This window comes from Calypte anna, chromosome 2 (genome assembly GCF_003957555.1).
Source record: "Calypte anna isolate BGI_N300 chromosome 2, bCalAnn1_v1.p, whole genome shotgun sequence".
NCBI lineage: Eukaryota > Metazoa > Chordata > Aves > Apodiformes > Trochilidae > Calypte > Calypte anna.
Genome location: NC_044245.1, coordinates 124,196,979 through 124,217,178, shown reverse-complemented (window position 1 = coordinate 124,217,178; position 20,200 = coordinate 124,196,979). Strand labels below are relative to the sequence as shown.

The window sequence follows — 20,200 nt, the reverse complement described above, 5'->3', positions numbered from 1 at the left end:
CTTCCTAAAGTCTTTATTGTCAACACTCAACAGATCAGCATATCCAGCCTTGTGAGATCAACCTCATATTTGGGTTTTCTTCCTCAAAGGTAAACAATACTGCTGCCTTAATCCTGAAGGTTCCAAAATCAGAAAATTATACTATTGAATAAATTTAGGGAAACATTTCACTGTCTGTGGTTTTCCATAATAACACAGCCAGGAAGATAAACACCAGCTTCCACAGATAAAAACTGTAGTGTCCCATTAGTGTTTTTCTTGTTGTGGAAATGCAACCATAATAGCTGCTCATTTGTGCTACCCATAATATACAGAAGTAGGGGAAAAATTGAAAACACATAACTGCAATATTCAGGTGGCATAAATCAGAAGCAGGACTCCGTTTAAAAATGTACAGATCCACCAATCAAATTTAGAGCAGTAAGCTTGGGAAAAGTCAACACAAGCCTGTGAAAGTTAACTTTTTACAGGCCATGAATTTCTGCTACTCTCAGGGCTGGAATAGGTTGAATTAAACTGGATTGATGATTTTCACTCCATAAATTGATAGCCACTAGTTTTATCTCTATTGGAAGAGAGTAGGATCATTTACATGCAAAACCAAAATTAGTGGCTCAAATGGAATCAACACCAGGAACAAAACAAAAATCATTGTTTCTGCATTTTTCCTGCAGTGTTCCTAAGCAGAAACGTATATAGCACTTGATAAATTCAGGGTATAAACTGCTCCCCTGCTATTTTCCATTGCTTTTCATAAAAGAAATCTCAGATTAGAAAGTTTTGTTCCACTCTCACTGACTTGACCCATGTTAAATGAGCTGCTGTAATGCAAAGACACAACACTTCTGGATCATGAGTTGATTATCTGTGGTCTTTCATGTTAACCCCTGTTGTGGTGATTCTGCTACATCTGAATAAATAAACTCCTATAGTACTGATCTGGGCTCTATGTATATTCTTAAGGCAGAAGCCTCAAATTACTCAGGTAGCCCCACTTCTTTTCCTCCTATAGAAACACACATGATGTTCACCTTGTGGTTTTGCTTCCCTCAAGGTCTTTCTAGACTTCTAAGTAGTCTTGAAAGACATTTTTTAGGAGCCTTTCTATATATTCTCATACACAGAGATGAAACAACAAAGACATGATTGTCCTACTGAAAAATTTTACAGCTGTTGTATGTTCCAGCAAAAGTAAGTCTGCAAGAACTCTGTAGGAAGAAACTCCAAGCAATTAAACTACCATTAAACTGTTCAGCACAGAAAATGCACCAGAAAACTCTTAGAGAAGGCTAAGACCAAAAGAGCTGTTTAATGAGTATCGATTTGGCGGTGGCAATTTTCTCTATTTGTGACACAGTAAAATAGTTTTCTTCTGATACACAAAAGGATTAATGAAATGAATAATATGTAAAATCACAACAGATCTATCTAACCAGATGATGCGATTTCATTATAAACAAACAGTAGAAATGGTGTAGGAGGTACTGAATTTATAACCACACATACCGATTGTAGAAATCATCCCTGTAGTAATCATAATCAAAGACATAACCACTGTGGAAAAACATAGAAAGACAAGAATGAACTAGTTTATTAAAAAAATACACATTGACTAAAACTTTTGTGGTAATAGTGGCTTATTCTCATAGTCCAAGCCCTTCTTCAAAATCCTTTCACTTCTTTTCCACAACCATACACTGCACATTGTGTTGTTCAATGCTATTGTCAGCTATCACTGTAATTTATTTGAAAATGTGAAGTCTGGGGCATGCAGAACATTGTAAACAGTTGACAGCACATACAGAAAGGATTTAACACAGCATGACAACTCTGTAATTAGAGCATCATTAAAGTGTAATTCTCTGAGTGATCAAATGAAGTGAGCACTCTAATACTGAAGCCCTCTTCTTTGCAGAGGTAACATAACATAATCAGTTCACTAGGAAGACTTAAAAACATGAAAGGCTGGTAAATGAATGAGTAGGTGAGCAGAGATAAAATTAATTTGGTCTATGAGATTCATGAAAAGGGTTGGACTGCTCCTCCTTGGGTTCATCATACAGAGTGAAGGCAAAAGGTTAGAAAAATGAATGATGCAAGAAATAGTGTTGCAGAGAAGTCTTTTCTCTCATGTTTAGAAGTAATTGCAACACCAGTCTCTATGGGAAAAGACAGGCACTATCAAGAGAAACAAATATAGGTAGGAAATTGCCAAAGTCCAAGGGAAATCTACTTTTGAGCGGTCAATTGCAAAGTCAATCCTAGATTGAACTTCCTATTTTTGCATTCCATTAACGACTTTCTACCTTCATGGTGAAGAAATAGCAATGAAGTCCATCTATCTTAGACAACAGAAAAAACAGAAACAAGCAGCTAATAAACGGCCTGCATGAAAAAGTCAGAAGGGGTTGTGTTCTGCCTTATGAAAGGGTAGGAAAACAAAACCTAAGTTTTTCACTTGTGTGAGAAGGACAATTATGAATAGTAAAGAATGAAAGGCATGGAAACAAAAAAAATCACAAAACCCAGAAGCTTTATGTAAGAAAGCAGGACGGTAGAAAAGGGAGACTTAAAAAGGACAAAACATGGAAGAAAACATTCACAGAAAATAAAGGCAGATGAATAATGGTAGCTATATACTAATCAAGTTTGTCTTCAGAGGGGGTGGACTTACGAATAATTTCTGCTCTTTAACATTGAGCAAAATGTCTTCAGTACTTTTGAGGGTATAATTTGAAGAATGGGTCAAGAATTCTGGAGTTCTTTGGGTTTGTTTTTTCCTCATCACATAGTGCCTCTTTCCCCTTTTCTTCCTTGTGTTATGTTGCAAAAGTTGATCACTTGAGTGGGAGAAAAATTACAATTGGCAGGCTTAAATTACCTCAATAATAATTTGATCCCAGTATTTTGATTTTGAAGGCTTGTAATTTTTCTTGTCTGCAACTGGCAAAAAAACCCACTAAGGGAGCAGGATGTAAGGGGGCATTAGCCACATCCACCACATCTGCCTTGATACATGTGTCTAAGAACAGCTTATTGGAGAAGTTGCACTGTCTGCCCACAAAATGCTGGACCCGCAGTGAAGATCATGAGGTGAGAAAGGATAACATATTCTTGTTGGTAATTTGAGAAAAGAAAGCCCTATATGGATTTTATGTGAAACACTTATTAAATAAAACAACCCTGAGAGATAGACCCCAACAGCAGGTAAGCTGTGTGGCAGAGGAACCAAAATCCCATTAAGGAATAACTGCTAGGACTTGGATAGCAATCATTTTTCTGTATCTTATCTTAACACCAACATAGCAGAATTTTCCTTAAACTAGGTGACAACTCTTATTTTGTCTTTCACTCTATAGACAGTCGAAGTGGCAGCAGTATTTTATTTACAGCTACTCACAGTTTGCCAGTGGTTTTATTTAGCTGCATTATTAATAGCTATGGTAGGCCCACACTTAATATTCGGTTTGTGTTTTACATAGAGGATAACAGACAATTTAAAGAAAATAGATCAAATTTAAAAGGCTTGTCACATGAAACCTTTCACTTGGAGTGACATTAATTTAATTTGCATAAAGACCAGATAAATTCAGTTTTTCAAGGTTGAAGCCCATAAAGCTGATGAAGAATGATTCACTCTGCACTAGCTAGAGCAAAGCTGAAGGACATCTCTATCTTTCTGTGGCAACTCAGCTCTAACCCATAGGATGCAATAAAGACTGCTGGACCTTCACTGGGCTTTCAGAATGTGAACCTTGCTTTTCATTTGGAAATGCCATGACACAGGTGGCTCAAATCCATCCCTGAGAATGGTGGCACTAGTGGGACATAGGAAGGTGTGAGATCTCAGGCAGATATCTGAGTGAGCTAAGGAAAAATAGCAATAGGCTTGAGAGAGGGTTGAGTGGTTGGAAAGGCTCACAGGTTTCTCAGAAGAGGGTAGTCACAGACAGCGGAGATCTTGGGTAGGAAAAACACAAAGAAGGGATTCTGGTGTGACAACTGATTTTTTTCTTTTCTTTCTGCTCTTACTCTGTCTCAGATCCTGTCACAAAGCATTCTTCATGCAGAATGTTTTTATACTGTTGAAAAATGTGATTTACAATTTTTTTTTTTTTTAAATTTAGTGTAACATCTGGGACAATGCTTCTCTTTTGAAGGGAGCAGTTCTGAACATGTCAGCCCCTAAGAATTTCATTCATTTACTCTGATTCCATTCCATTCATACGATTTCTCTTGAAGCTAAACCCAGTTGTTTACATTCCTTCAGCTTTGCAAATGACAGTTTCAACCCATACAGTCTAACACTTATCTGTAGGACTAGAGCAGGAAAAAGTAGATTTTGGATTCTAGTTATCACATGGCAGTGTAATCTATGAATTCTTGTAAAGTCTTATTAGTTGTTTACATTAATTTTAAAAATATTTTGTTGCTACAGAAACATCTGTTACTGTTATCAGATCATTAATTTTCACTTGGAGAAACTCCAGAAGTTTCCATATCATGTTTTACAGCTGAAGCTATCTAAACATCTCTTCTGCAGATGTTGTCTCTAACCTTAGACGTAATGCATTTTTTTGCATTTTTAGTTCACTAGCATCCATTGCTACTGAGTTAAGAGGTAATTGCAGGTATTCTGTACGTTTCATGACATTCAGTCTCTGAAAAAAACACAGGATTACCCAATTTGTCCTTCTTACCCCTCTCTCTGTCAAAAGGTTACTGACCATGTCTGAGATACGATGTTCAAACATACTGTGTCTTCTAACCCTGCAACCTGCTGCTACAATTGACAAATGCTAACAGGAGCTGATTTGCTTTAATTTCTAGTCTGATTTTATTTTTGTATGTGAAATCTTTTTAACAGTTCAAGGACAGTGCTACAAAGTAAGTCCCATGCACCCCTCTCAAAGTAGGAATAGCATCCAGAGGTTCTAGAATCTAGAATCTAGAATCTAGAGGTTCTAGCTATGATAAGCTCCTAGAGACAAAGGGGCTGAAGCCTTTTCCCCTTTCCCATTCCTTAGTTTCTTTGAAGAAAACTGACTGAATTCAGATCATGGAGGAAAGATATTTATCCTTCCATGATATATATTAAAATAACAATTGGCAATAACACTGTAATACCTTATTTGTAAGTGTTGAACCACATAGAATAGGACAGGTAAAGGACGGTGGGTTTAAAGATTTGGGCCATGTTGATGTGTATCCATGATCTAGGTCTCTTTTTTATCTCTGTGAAATTCTACTTGTACCTATGGGAGCAGGAGCAACAGAGAAGCAATATGCTGTAGCTCTTGGGGTTAAGTGTGCTTCACTTTGGCTGCTGAGTTACAATCCACGGACACAAGGCATCATGTGAAACTCTTAGAACAATAAAAAGAACCCAAAATGGATGACATAGGGAAAAAAATTTTCTCTTTTTCTCCAAGACATCTCACTTGGCTTTTTTCTTTTTAATTCATGTTATGTTTGTTTGATTGTTTGTTTGTTTTTAAGGTGAATGATATTTTATTTATAATAGTACGTTAGAGAGATTATATTGTGAAAGTGACAAGTACATTTCTCCATCTACTGCCATAATTTTCACTGCATGTGAACATAATTTTTTGTGACAAAGGGCAGACAGAAGCTTTGGTCAATGCTGCAGTATAAAACATGAAGCAGAAAACTAGCACAGATAACCACTGGCACTAAGATCAATGTTACTGCAAGACTCTTAACCTCTGGAGAGTTTCTCCTTAGCAACCCAGCAGCCTGTGTTATGGAGGCTGAAGGAAATCACTCACACAGAGTTGAATAACAAACACTCAGCAAGTCAGAAGCAGAGCAAGCAGCTTCAGTGAGCCTGGGAACTGGTGGAGTCAGCTGTTTCCTAATGGCACTGTAAACAGGCAGATTTCTTGGCCACAAACAGATGCCATCTCTGCAATTTTACCAACAGAACTGTGTGCATGATGCTATTAAAATGGAAGACAGGAACAGACACTGTAATTCTCACATTGAAGCAGAGAAAACCCACCAATAAAATGTGCTTCTGCTAAGCAAAAGTCACGGTTCCTTTTCTGATCTATTATCACCAAGACAATCTTGTATGAGCTGCCTCTTTTAGCTTCCCTCCACTTTAACATTGCTTTAAGTTGTGTATGCATGAAGAATAAAAGAGTACCCAAAAGGCTGTATTTTCAGGTTTCATGTGCCCCTCAACAGTTCCATGTAGCCAATTAGGCAAAACCAAAATTTTGTTTCTGTCTGTGTCTTTAAAATAAACTTATGGATGTTTTTACGACTTTATTTATCTGCTGACTTGGTATGGTGAAAATATATTATTACTGTGTACATATTACATAATTTCTTGTGTTTTGTGTTCTAAGCCCACAGAAGATTTTTACAATCACACAGTGTTTGAATTTAGTTAGCTCCAAACACTAGTGAGCATAACCGAGTTCAGGGGACTTATTCTGACTTTAGAATATTTAATGCAGAACAGAGCAGAAAGGGGTTTTGCTATTTTCATGGCAACAAGAATTTTTGTCTTGCATGTAAGTCACTCGTAGCTGATATATCTTTTTTCTTTCCTCAGGTAAAAAGATGTGCTTGTAAATCATAGAAGTTGACAAACCAGACATAATTCATCTTAATTCAATTGACAGTGCTATCACCATTTCTGCTTTCAGCTGCTTCTCTGTTGTCAGGGTTGACTAAAAATATTAAATGCAAAAGCAATATTCCCTCAATCAAACTCTTCTTAGAAGACACATATCAACCTAATGGTTGATATTAGTATTCCAGTCACTTGTAAAATCATCTCTCTTGTCATGTAAAAAGAGTGCTAGAAATTGTTCCTCTTGAGTGAAAAAGGGACTCAGTCTAAGCTGAAGGGATGTTAATAAAAAAAGAGAGTGGGTGAGGGTAACTAGATGATTTAGAGAATAAACAGTGGGAGATGGAAACTTTAACTGTTAAAAAATCAGTCTGATGGCAATGACTTTCATTAGCTATTAAAAAAAAAAAAAAAGGGTATAGATTTCAAGCCACTTTTCAGTGGATGTTACCTATATTCCCCAAAGAGATGAATCAAATTGGTGGGCTGAATCCCACCTTTACTTCAGAAATTATTTGATTTTAGTTAAGTCTGAGGGTGCCGATAGAAGTGGGACACTTTTCTTTCTCAGATCAGGCTGTATGCTCTGCACAAAAAGTAAATATTTTCCAGAGCCTGCTTTTTGCTGACATACTTACTTTCAAAAGACAATCAACTTGAAAGTTGACAGCAACAAAGAGGGAGCTGGAAGACGAAAAGTAATTGGGGAACAGTATTTTACACTTATTTCCATGATAGAATTATGAGGGCAAATAGGTTTAAATAAAAGAAAATTATAGCCACTATATCCCAAACTATTTTTCCCAAAATCACAAATGATTGAGCATAACCTATTATACGTATATTTCAATTACTGATGAATTTTCATAGTAGTTTTTTAATATAAGTTAATAAGAGTTCTATTTCTCTGTGTTAATTTAATTAATAAGTGCAAGACAGATTGTTTTTATCCTGAGATAAGGGAGAAGTAAGGAGTAAAATTTTTAAAAGTACAGCAAAAAATGTGGTACTGTACGTGGAAACAATTTTCTGCAAAACTGAAAAAGTTTTGGCAAACCTAATCTGAAGAGGTACATTTTGTCCAAGGAAGACATGTATACATAAAATAACTGACATAGCACTCCATTTTCCACTAAAGTATTTTCCTGAGGCACTAGGCAGAATTTATTTGCAGTATGACTAGGCTATTTTTTTTGTTTTCTTCAGATGCATCCTTTCTTTACCCTTATCGTCTCTCCTGAAAACTATTTTGCCAATGAAATGTATTTTTTGTAAATTGTTGAACTTATTCTTCAACCCGAATTTTAGACAAAACTTTGGCAAATATTCAAGGTTGGATTTGTTCAATCAGTTAATTAAGTTACTTAGACATTTTCCTGTAGAGCATTAGTCAAAGTGAAGCACAGACTAGCAAAGACATCATAATTTGTATTGAAAATCTGGGGATCAGCTGGTCTGGGAGTTGTTTATGGCAACAAGGTGGGCACAAATAATGCAGGGCTTTCAAGGGACAGTCTATTCTTAACACTATTAGCCTGATGGTTTTTAGAAACAAAATAGGTTTTGAATGTAGAGAAATCTGAGTAAATATGCCTAATGTCTCCCTGACCCTTCTGCTCCTGCCATTAAAATATTTTTCTGTAATCTAAAGTAATCTCCTATTACTCATGTTTCCCAGTGTACCAACCAGTGGCCTAGCCCCTTCCCAAGGTGTCCTTTAATCGTATAACGTGATTGGAAAATTCTTCATGTCTGTGCTGATTTTGGGGTTTTTAATTTGTAAACAAGTCCTGCCTCTTATAAATGTGTTTTAAATTCAGTATTCATGGTACTACTGCCAAAAAGCGCACATGATTAATTAACTAATCTAATTTACTGGTAATATTGGATACATTGCATGAGTGTTGTTTAACTTTGCCTGATAGTACGGACCTTCTTTCCCTTTGGAGAACTCTCATATGGGTTTCTTCAGCCACCTTGCAAGGGGTATAATAATTTTTTTGTATTCTTAATTCAGGATTTTTTGATGAGCATATCCAATATAGATTTTGATCAGGTTGTATTTTCTGACTGAGGTTTAACCTTTTTTTCTCCCACATCCAGGCTCCATAAAATAAAGTACTCATGGTTTGTAGATGATGTAATCTCTGTCAATTATTTTGGTAGCATAATTGATGTTAAGTTAATTGTCCACAGTCTGACTGTTATACTTAAAGAAAACAAGCAACAATGCATTTGGGTTGTTCAGTATGTATTTTCCTCAACTTCTCCTTTGCATACCCTGGATGTTACAGGACTTCTGGAAACCCCTTCATGCCACTGTACTAAGCTCCAAGGAAATAGTTTCATGTTTTAACATGATTCATGTTTTAACAACTTGCTTGCAGTAGGTAGGCAAATTTTAATTTGCTTATTGGTATTGTCTGTTAAGAACATAATACTAATATTTGCTTAATAATACTAATATCTTGTCTGTTAAGAACCTAATACTAATATGCTCTGTTGGAATGAGAAAAGAGGAAGGCACCAGCAATCTAGAGTGTTCCAGAAAAGCACTGATGACAGTTCCCTTCTGCAAGTGGTAGAAGAACCAAGAAAAAAGCAGCAAGGATGGGCACTTAACATGTCCATCTTAAGACTGATGGAAAATATGAAGCTCAAGGGCAGCCTTAATCAAAGTGACTCTGAAATGCTGGAATTCAAGATCCTTAGAGCAACGGGGAGGACTTCAGGGGAGCAGATTTTGACCTCTTCAGTAATCTGCCTGATAGACCACCATAGGATAAGGCCTGGGAGGGGAGAAGAGGCCAAGAAAATTGATCAGTATTCAAGGATCACCTACTCCAAGCCCAGAAGCAGTGCATCCCAACAAAGAGGGAGGTAAACAGGAATGCTGGGAGGCCTGCATGGATGAACAAGTTGCTCCTGGACATATTTAGATATAAAAAGGTGAAAGCAAAGACAGGTAGTCTGGGAGGAATGCAGGGAAGTTGTCCAAGCAGCGAGGGATAGGTTAGGAAAGCTAAAACCCAGATAGAATTAACCTGTCTAGGGAGATGCAAGATAACAAGAAAAGCTTTCTATAAGTACATCAGTTATAAAAGGCAGACTGGGGAAAATGTGGGCCGTCTCAAGACGTATACAGGAGAACTGGTCACATGGGGTATGGAGATGGCTGAGTTACTCAGTGTAATTCTTCCTCAGTCTTCAACAGTAAGGGCTCTGGCCACATCACCCAAAATGCAGAAGGCAAGGGCAGAAAATAGGAGAAGGCAGATGTGTAGAGCATGTTCGAGACCATCTAAAGAATTTGAAAGTGCACAAGTCCATGGAACTGATGACATCCATCTGAGGCTGCTGAGGGAACTAGTGAAGGAAGTTGCAGATCCTCCTGACAGCTCTGCTAAAGCACATGGAAAATGATGAGGTGGTTGTTGGCAACTAACATGGCTTCACTAAGGGCAAATTGTGCCAGACAAATTTGATGGCCTTATGCAATGGGGTCACAGCACCAGAGGGCAAGAGGAGAGAAACTAACATCATCTACTTGGATTTGTCCCACATGACATGAAAAATTCTTGTCCCTAGACTGGAAAGATATGGATGTTATGAACAAATTGCTGGGTAAGGAATTGGCGGGTAAGGAATTGGCTGGATAGTTGCACTCAAAGAGTTGTGGTCAACAACTTCATGTCCAAGTGAAGATCAGTAATGAGTGGTGTTCCTCAAGGCTGGTAAGGGGAATGGTGCTATTTACATATTTGTTTGCAACATGGACAGTTGTATTGAGTTGCACTCTCATTGAGTTTGCTGCTGACACCAAGATGTGTGGTGTGACTGGAGGGAAGGGAGACCATCCAGAGGGATTTCTACAGGCTTGAGAGGTGGACTCAGGCCAATATCACCAAGTTCAACAAACCCAAGTGCAAAGCCCTGCACATGGGTCTGGGTTGTTCAGTCTGGAGCAAACAAAGCTCTGGGAAGAAGTTACAGAGGCCTTTCAGTACCTGAAAGAGACCTAAACGAAATCTAGACAGGGACTTTTTACAGGATGCTGAGCAATAAGATGAGGGCTAATGGCCTTAAACTGGAAGAGGGTAGATTTAGCTTAGACATTAGGAAGAAATTCTTTACTATTTTTTACTATATATGTAAACACTTATAGAAAGTTTCATGTCAATTGTTTTATTGCTGTGGGAAATGTACTTTATAAGTTAATAATACAGATACATCATAGACTAAATTTGGTTTTATGTAGACTATTGAATTAAACTACCATAAGGATTCAGTGCTTAGAATTGCCCCCAGCATCTCTTCCCAAACCACAAAACTGTGAAGGAATTAAAGCTGTTAAGGTCTCTCTCTCCTCTTTCCCCCTCTTTTACTTTCTTGCTGAACTCCCCTCACACAATTTGTGCCTTCTCACAGAAAAAACATTACTGTTACTCACCCTTATACTACTTACATGTCTGGAATGTTATTTTTCTATGAATACTCTACACAGCAAGACAGTTTTATAGACTATAAAGCATCAGACAGATGAAATACACCTAAATACTGGCACCTAGACAAGGTCTGCTTGAAACCAAATCACATTTAATTCCAGATTTGAAGTGTAATCATGATCAATATGTGTGTATGTGAATAAAAAAAAATCAGTTTCATGAGGAAACAAAGACTTATTCTATACCTCTTGGGTTCCTTCATCTTCACTAAAGAAATGTGAACACATTGGCATAATGCTGCTACATAAGATAATCTAACAATCTCCAGTTTTGCTTGCCTAACTTCAGTGTCTCAGAAGATGTAGCTTCCACTTCTATCCCATTTCCTCTTAAACAGGAAATAAAGCATAAATTTGCAGAATGCATTGCATTTCTTGAGAAAGGCTTCAGTTTTCCTCCCTTATGTGTTGATTTGTTCTTTATGTGTTGAGCTGTTGATTTCTGTGAAGGTGCTTTATTATTTTCAGGTAGCAAACAAATAGTTCATAGGAAAAATGCAGTCTGAAAGTTGGTAATTTTTCTTTTTGGTTAGTTGTTGATCACAGGATGCCTGGAAACCTCTCTATAGTTTCTGATGCTTTATTTAGATAACAAGACTATAAACAAAGTCACACCTAGTAGGTAATTTTCATCAGATAATTGCTTTTGACAGAATTTCTAAGTTTCTGAGGCTTAAAGTACTTTTGATGGTTATCATGGGTTATGATAAGTAATTAAGAAAACGTTTGACAAAAGTAGCTATGGGATGACAGCTGATTCAGCCTCCCACCCCTATCCTTGAGAGTAAGGGCTACAGAACCCAAGTGTGAGAGTTCAAAAATGTTGCTATTTTATAAAGTATGAGAGGCAACTGAAACTCTGCATTTTTTCGAAATGGTTTTATACTCTTTGTATTAAACAAATGCTTTAACATTAGGTAGAGTCAGTACCATAGCAATCAATGCAAACTGCCAGTTCCTGGTCGCATATGACAGATCCACCTTGCTAATTTTACTTCACATTTAAGCCACGTCCTCAAACTTTTAATTCAACTTGAACATGTGGTTGTGGATAAATTCTTTTTATTGAATATAACTTATCCTTAGATAAGGATAAGAACCGAAAGCTGAAGACTGAATGAAAGTTACCAAAGCACAATAGATAAACAGTAAGCAATGAAAATCTTAGCATACTAGTGGCAAGACAGAATGTAACCTATGTCCTATTTATTTTTGTGTACATCATCAGAAAAAATGTTACAGCCTGTTATACCTGTGCATACACCCCCACACGAGTGTGTATGGCTAATACTGATGGAGCTGCACTTTGGCCTGCTGAATGATGAAAATGATGAGAACAGAGCCTGACCTTGAGATAAAAAAGCCCCTAAATTCAATGCCTAACTGCAGATTGCTTTTGAACTGCAGTTCATGGTTGGAACTAAGGTAGAAAACCTCAAATCAAACCAAAATGATAACGTTTAAAATCAAGATACATCTTGAAATTGACTGCAGTTTTATCCAAGCAGAGGCTATTGAATATGACCCTAAATACCCTAAACACAATCCGGATTCTTTCAAAATTAAGGAGTGTAAAAACATTATATTAATGTGGTGAAGAAAGAACTATAAATGGGGTCAGATCTCTGATTAAACTAAATTTCTAGAACTCTACCTATGATAGTATTCATCTTACAAATTGAAAGCATCAGTGCTGTCAGCAGATATCCTGATTTTTGTTTTATTTTGAATGAGGGGTACACTACTGCATGATAATGCACAGCTGAATGATGCAATAAGGCAAGATATGAATTGTTCCCTAGTATCATACATAAGGCTGCTGTCAAGGCACTAAATAAACACTAAATAAAATGCCTCCTAGCCTGAAGTTTTTCTTTTTAAAAAACTTTAATAAACATGAGAAAGAAGTAAGACCTCCTCTTTGCTCTGTGTCAGCAACACAGCTCTCTAATGTTCTGCTTTCTGCAATGCCTCTAATAGCTTCCAGCAAACTTCACACCCTGGGACAGGACTTTCTTCTGATTTCACAGAGAAGAGTCAGAGGCTGGAATTGTCACTGTACATGCCATGCATCCAACTGTGACTTTCCTGCCTATTCATAGAGTTGGAATGAACTTCTAAAAGGTACCTGGTCCAGCCTCCTGACCAACAGGTAACCATATCCAGGGTTAGACTAGGCTAGCCATGGCTTTACTTAGTCAAGACCTGGAAAACTCATCAGATAGGGAATCAACAATAAAATTATTAAAGTTTAAAAGTAGCATAGAATCAATAAAAAAAATCCTTCTTTCTTTCCATCACTATTCATGTTAGTAACCTTCGTTAGGATTTCACATGCCCTTTTATCACAAAAGCTTGAATGGGGGAGAGAAAGGATGATCCCATTTAAACTCAGAAGGGGTACATTTATACTGTGGTGAGAACACATGCCTCATTTTAGAAATTTTAAAATTTTACATAGCAAATAAAAAAATATATTAAATAAACATCTAGGTAACAGTATCTTCTGTTTCACTAATTTTCTGAATCCTTACTCAGCTGAGCCAATTTGCTGGCCTGGTTAGCTGTGCTTTACATATGCCTTCTTTTTTGGTATTCTTAAAAAAACCAGAAAGATAAGATAAGAAAAGAAGAAAACTAAATTAGGATCTGTGGTAGTGCTTTTGATGGGGCTTTTTATGAGAATGTCAAAATTTAAAGCACCCAAATGTTTTAGAAAGCAAATGTTTATAAAGACTATATTTGGTGTAGAGCAATAAATTTTGAAACATTATCACAGGTCAATCTCCAAAGAAGAAACACCTTTATCAAGGAGCTGCAAATTGTTAATTATATTATATTGATTATATTGATTATATTGATACTGAACAGTGTGAAGCAGACTTTTACTCTGCAAGCCAGCAGAGCAGTATTGGCTGTAGTTTGGTCTTTTAAGCATACTCTTCTCTCTGCTATTCCACATTTCTCTTCTAGCACAAGTGCAAGCATGTTTTGTAGATGGATCAGCCTCAGATTTAACTTGATAGTAAAAAGATTAAGGTGATTTCAAAGGTGGAATCAGAGGGATCAGCCATCAGATGCTCTATGAATATTTGTACAAGCCCTAGAATGCTAAGAACTTAAGAGTTTCAAATGTTGCTATTGTACAAAAGTAGTAAGAGCAACACAGGAAAAAGAGAAATGGGCAAATATAGATTGACTGACTTGAACAGCTCTACAGGGAATCTGAAACTCAAAACATCAAGATTCAAAGATAATATTTCTTTCAATATATATATTAAGGGGAAGATACTGAATTAAAGCTTCTTTCTAGTAGTCTGGAAGCCTGTGAAAATAAAGTCTTTTGTACAATAAACCTAGAAAGGATGAAAAACTGTTATGGAGGTGGTGTGAGTTGGGAGCTGGATCTCATTTATGAAGGTGTTTTGAGTGTCTATCAGCCTGCTGCAGTAAGCTGTGCATATTTGCAGATGTCCATAGAAACTAGTGGCCCAAGATGCTGTGTTGATACTTCAGAAACAGGTGATAGAAATACTGTGCTAAAACAGACATCTCCAAACACTCTTCTATGTTGAATCAATCACTTCTGTTTTGGCAAAACCCATGTGAGTTTGTACTCAAAAAGTATTGTTCACAGTATCACAGAAGCAAATCTTGTTCACAGAAATCACAGAAAGTTAGGGGTTGGAAGGGACCTTGAAAGATCATATAGTGCAACCTCCCTGCCAGAGCAGGGTCACCTACATCTAGTCACAGAGGAATGCATCCACATGGGTTTTGAATTTTTCCAGAGAAGGAGACTCCACAACCTCCCTGGGAGGCCTGTTCCAGTGCTCAGTTACCCTCACAGTGAAGAAGTTCTTCCTTATATATATGTGGAACCTTCTGTGCTCAAGCTCGTACCCGTTAACCCTTGTCCTATGATTGGACATCACTGAAAAAATGATGTTCGTTTTCCTGGCGCTCGCTCTTTTTGTATTTATAAACACTGATGAGGTCACCCTTCATTCTCCTCTTCTCCAAGCTGAAGAGCCCCCGCTCCCTCAGCCTTTCCTCATAATGGAGATGATCCACTCCCTTAATCATCTGGGAGGCTCTGCAGTGCACTCTTTTGTAGAGAGACATTGTCAACCAGGTGCCTTGAGTTGCCAAAGAGTGGGTGTGAGTCCACCTGTGCCTGATTAGGACAGGCCCCTATTGGGCATGAGCAAGACCAGGGGGCCAATAAAGGTGGGACACACACCCCCAAAAGGCACCTCAGTTCACTCTGGTGCAAAGCATGGAGAGGCCAGCAGCTTGTTGAGCCTCTGAAGCAAGAAAGGCTCTTCCTGCTACACTTCTACCCTGGAAGCGCTGTGTGGTGGCTGGAGTCCTGGAAGAGACCAGCAGCTCGTCGGCTTCAGGAGCAAGAATGGCTCCTCCCGCTACACTCTTTCAAGCAGTTCCTGCTCCATCTGGAACTGAGGGGCCCAGAATTGGACACAATATTCCAGATGCAACCTTACCAGGGCAGTGTAGAGGGGGAGGAGAACCTCTCTTGACCCACTAACCACCCCCCTTCACGCCTTCCTGGCTTCAAGGGCACATTGTTGGCTCATGGTCATCCTTCCATCCACCAGCACCCCCAGGTCCCTTTCCCCTTCACTGCTCTCCGACAGCTCAGTCCCCAGCCTGTACTGGCACCTGGGGTTGTTCCTGCCCAGATGCAAGACTCTACATTTGTTCTTATTGTAGTTCACTCGATTTCTCCCTTCCCAACTCTCCAGCCTGTCTGGGTCCCTCTGAATGGCAGCACAACCATCTGGTTGTAAGCCACTCCTCCCAGCTTTGGGCCAGCAGCAAATTTGATGAGAAGACATTCTGTCCCATCATCAAGGTCATTGATAAAGATGTTGAAGCAGACTGGACCCAACACTGATCTTTGGAGGACTCCACTAGTCACAGGTATCCATCTGGACTCTGCACCATTGATCATCACTCTTTGGGCTCTATTGTGTGACCAGTTCTTAATCCATCTCACAGTTCATTCTTCTATTCCACATTTCCTGAGCTTGTTCAAGAGGATGTGATGGAAGACACTGTCAAAAACCTTGCAAAGGTCAAGGTAGACTACATCCACTGGTCTCCCTGCATTTACTCATTCAGTTACAGCATCATAGAAGGCTATCAGACAAATCAAGCATGATTTCCCCTTGGTAAATCCATGCTGACTACTCCTGATATCCTTCTGATCTTCCATGTGCTTAGAGATAACCTCCAGAATGAGCCACTGCATCATTTTTCCACTGATGGTGGTGAGGCTGACTGGTCTGTAGTTGCCTGAATCTTTCTTCCTGCACTTTTTGAAGAATAGAGTGACACTGGCTTTTCTGCAGCCCTCAGGCACCTGTCTTGTTTGCCATGATCTCTCAAAAATTATGGCAAGTGGTAGGGTGATAACATCAACCAGCTCTCTCAACACTCCTGGGTGCATCCTATCAGTGCCCATGGAGTTTTGTACATTCAACTTGCATAACTGACTCTAACCCAGCCTACATTGACCAGTGGTGAGTCTATCATCCTCTTTCTCCCCAGGCTTTCTATCTTGTGCTCAGGGTCTGGAGTTCTTAAGCACTGGTCATAGGAGTAAAGACTAAGCAAAGAAATCATTCAGCAACTCTGTGTTCCCTGCATCTTCTGCTATCAGGGCTTATGCCTCATTCAGCAGTGGGCCTGCATTTTCCCTATTCTTCCTTTTACTACTGATATACTTGAACAAGCTCTTGTTTCCTTTTACTTCCTTTGTCAGTTTTACTTCTAGAGGGCTTTGGCCTTTCTTGTTGCCTTCCTACATTCTCTAACAACATCCCTGTAGTTTTTCCAAGTGACAAGTCACTTTTGCCCATGAGCTGTAATTTTATCTTCCATGAGACTTTCTTCACAATCTCCTTGCTGATCCATGCAGGTCTCTTTCCACCTCTACACAATTTTTTACTCAAAGGAATGGTACTAATACACCCTGACAGTACATAACCAGCAAATACTGTCTTTCTTTTGTGCCTCCATTTTCCACTGTAAAAAAATACTTCCCTTTTTATTTCTTTGTGTAGTCCTTCTCCCTGGATTTCCTATTGTTATGTCCTTGCAACCTTGTTTATTTCCTTTCCTTTTCATGTCCCCTGTATATTTCAGCCTCTTGACTTTCCTTCAGAAATATCCTCTTGTACATTTTCCATACTCTAGAGAACATCTTGTCTCATATGTAGTTGAGACTACGGATATTTAGTACCAAGGAATTGTTCCTAATTAGCCAGAACATAAATGACTTGCATATGGATTGTTTTGCTAGAATTTCTGGATGACGGAAAGAACAGAGAGTAAATAATAGTGAAAGGCAAATAGAATAACTAGAAGAGGAAAAAAAAGTGATCTCATGCTCTGTTGCCTTTCCCAGTTATGAAATGCATAGTTTCTGATGCTGTTAAGGTCAGAGAGAAGGAAACTAATTTCTTGACCTTTATATTTGCTGAATTTACTGCCAGTAAAATTTAATGGAATTAGAAAAATACTTTTTTTGACCAAATGTGTTTTCAATGCAGTATATATTTTCTGTGTGTGAAAGTCCAGGTGGCATAGCATAAAAGAGATCAGGAAAACAAAGGAACCACAAAGTAATTATTTAGATTGTAGACTAGTAGAAAAATACATAATCTGGGTTCTTTAAGAACTGAGTAAAGCCACAAAAACACCAACAAAACCAGTAAAAGAAATGGCCTAATATTATTATCACTTTGGCTTTGTAATATCTTCTTCAGAGATTTCAAACAAAGAAACCACTTATAAATGTATAAAACAGTGATATTCATCCACTGTTTCATAGTATAATAATAAAGGAAAGATGAAAATTATAAAAAAAGTTAATTCTTGTGGATTTTGGTAAATTGTTGGAAGATAAGTACATCAGTAATACTGCTTGAAATTAAACCATAGATTCTCAGTGTTTCCACATGAAGATCCCCAGTTATCCATGTGTGCTATCATCCCCCAAGTCCCTCTTGCTGTGCACAGAGCCCCTGAAGTACCCTGATTTCTTCTTTTGGCCTCATCGTTAAACCTCACACCCCACGTAACTGAAGAGTTAATTGTTTTAGAAAGTATTTTTTGCAAATACAGAAGACCTGCTGGTACATAAGTCTCAGAGCCTGAATGATTTTAAGCATAAGGAATTACTGCCTGTCTCTACACAATGAGTTTAAATAATTGTCAAGTGTGTTCAGTCCTCCCATGCTTTTAATGAAAACACAGCTTGTTTATACCTGATCTGAATGTGAATGAGAGTGATAAGATTATGTTCAGCTGGAGAGGTTTTTTGGCTTCATAGTAGCAGTGCAAAATGCATCCAGTATCTCCTCTTTTTTTTATATTTTTCCTCTGCTATAGGATAACAATTTTCTTAGTTATCTTTCTTCAGAATCTGGATGGGATCAGTAGGAATAGAGTCTGCTCATTCCACTGGAGCTATCTGATAATCAGGATGAGGGACAAGTGTTATGCTATCTGATATGCAGAAGGTGACTGCATATGGCTATGTTCTGGTTTGTGCCTTAGAACCTATTGTCTGTAAAAAATTAAAAAAACAAGCTGCACAAAAACTGACTGTGAATTGAACAAATCTGAGTATTTTGGAAGTGGACTGAGTATTATCCCAATAGAGTCTGTGAGGACTAGGCTTTTTAAAAAACTATTTCATTTTTTCAAAATGGGATTCCTCAAACTGGTGTTTGGGTGAATAATTTCCTAGAGATCTTCTGTAATGTTACCCTGTGGGAAAGAAAATGCTACTGAGAAAGAGGACGAAATGCAGGTGACAAATTACTCTTGTTGTTTCTCAGAACAATTCTGCTAGAAGAAAATCAAGATATTTTACTTTTTTATATATTGGAAGAACTTCCTCAAGCTGAGCCCACAAAAAATACTCCATCTTTTCTAGAAGAAAACTCACTGCTTGTGAGCTGAAAGGTACTGTGATTAAACTGTGATTTAAACATGGCTTTTCAGTACTTTCTAGTGCCATGTACTTTCTAGAACCACCATGACAAAAGTAGTGGTTCACACAGATCTGTAGTCTTTATTGAGAATGTAAACAAATGAAGAAATTAGTACCAATTTTACTTCTATCTCTATTCCATCTCTCAAGACAGACAGCTATTCATTATGTAATCAGTGCATACAATGCATTCCTTTAACATGTCTTTCTCTGGGCTTTCCACCAACATTTATACTGTTTCTCGCAAACAATCAACCTTGAAAAAGAAAAAGAGTGAATAAGTCAGCAGTTTGCATTGTATTTTTTAACATCTACACAAAATAAAGAAAAATAGATTGAAACTGAAGCTGACAACCAGGTGTACAAGACATGTTTTCAGAGACCATCTCAGTGAAGAGCTATTGTTTGCTTATCCAGATGTAATACCATTCTTTGCAGCTGGCAGTAGACGTATTCTACTACTACTGGTAGTTCTCACTAGCCTCACAAAACCAGGTTTGTTTCTTAACTCCCTCTCTCTCTCTTCTGAATTCAGCACTATGTGACATATTAAATGACACCTAGCAAAGATCACAAATATTTTATATGTTTAACAAACTTAATAGTTGCTCTGATGGATTCCTGCTAGAGCCTTTGTTAAGGACTGGTTGTTAATATCAAAGTTACATACAATTACAGTTAGATACAAATAAGAATTAATTCAAAGCTTTTCAACTATGTGAGACAGTAAAAAAATAATTATGGGTCTCTTGGCCATAAAACACTGTAAAGGTCTTAAAAGATGCTGCAGTGGCTGTGTTTTACAAAATGAGTTTTGAATTTTAGAGCTCAAACAGATGATAAATTTTGAACCTCCATGCGGTTTTATCTGGAATTTATCAAGGGCTAAACTTTTACATTCAGACTGTTACCATGAATTAGCTGCCATTAAATAGCTGTGTAAATAGTTAGTAACTGGATCACCAGTGTAATCATCAAGAGAAAGTGATAAAAGTTTTGTTGAGGGGAATAATTGTGCATCATTATTATTAAGACCAAAAAGCCAGGTATGGACAATAAAAGTAGA

General features: G+C 37.8%; 1 protein-coding gene across 3 annotated transcripts in view; it reads right to left on the bottom strand.

The window, feature by feature from the left end:
• The window catches only part of RALYL (RALY RNA binding protein like), a 193,460-nt gene that overhangs the window by 34,672 nt on the left and 138,588 nt on the right, over window positions 1–20,200 (bottom strand). For all 3 annotated transcript variants that reach the window (XM_030446213.1, XM_030446212.1, XM_008493528.2), the window contains one exon: window positions 1,507–1,554. In XM_030446213.1, the coding sequence (XP_030302073.1) occupies window positions 1,507–1,554 (48 nt within the window). The remainder of the gene's footprint in view (window positions 1–1,506; window positions 1,555–20,200) is intronic.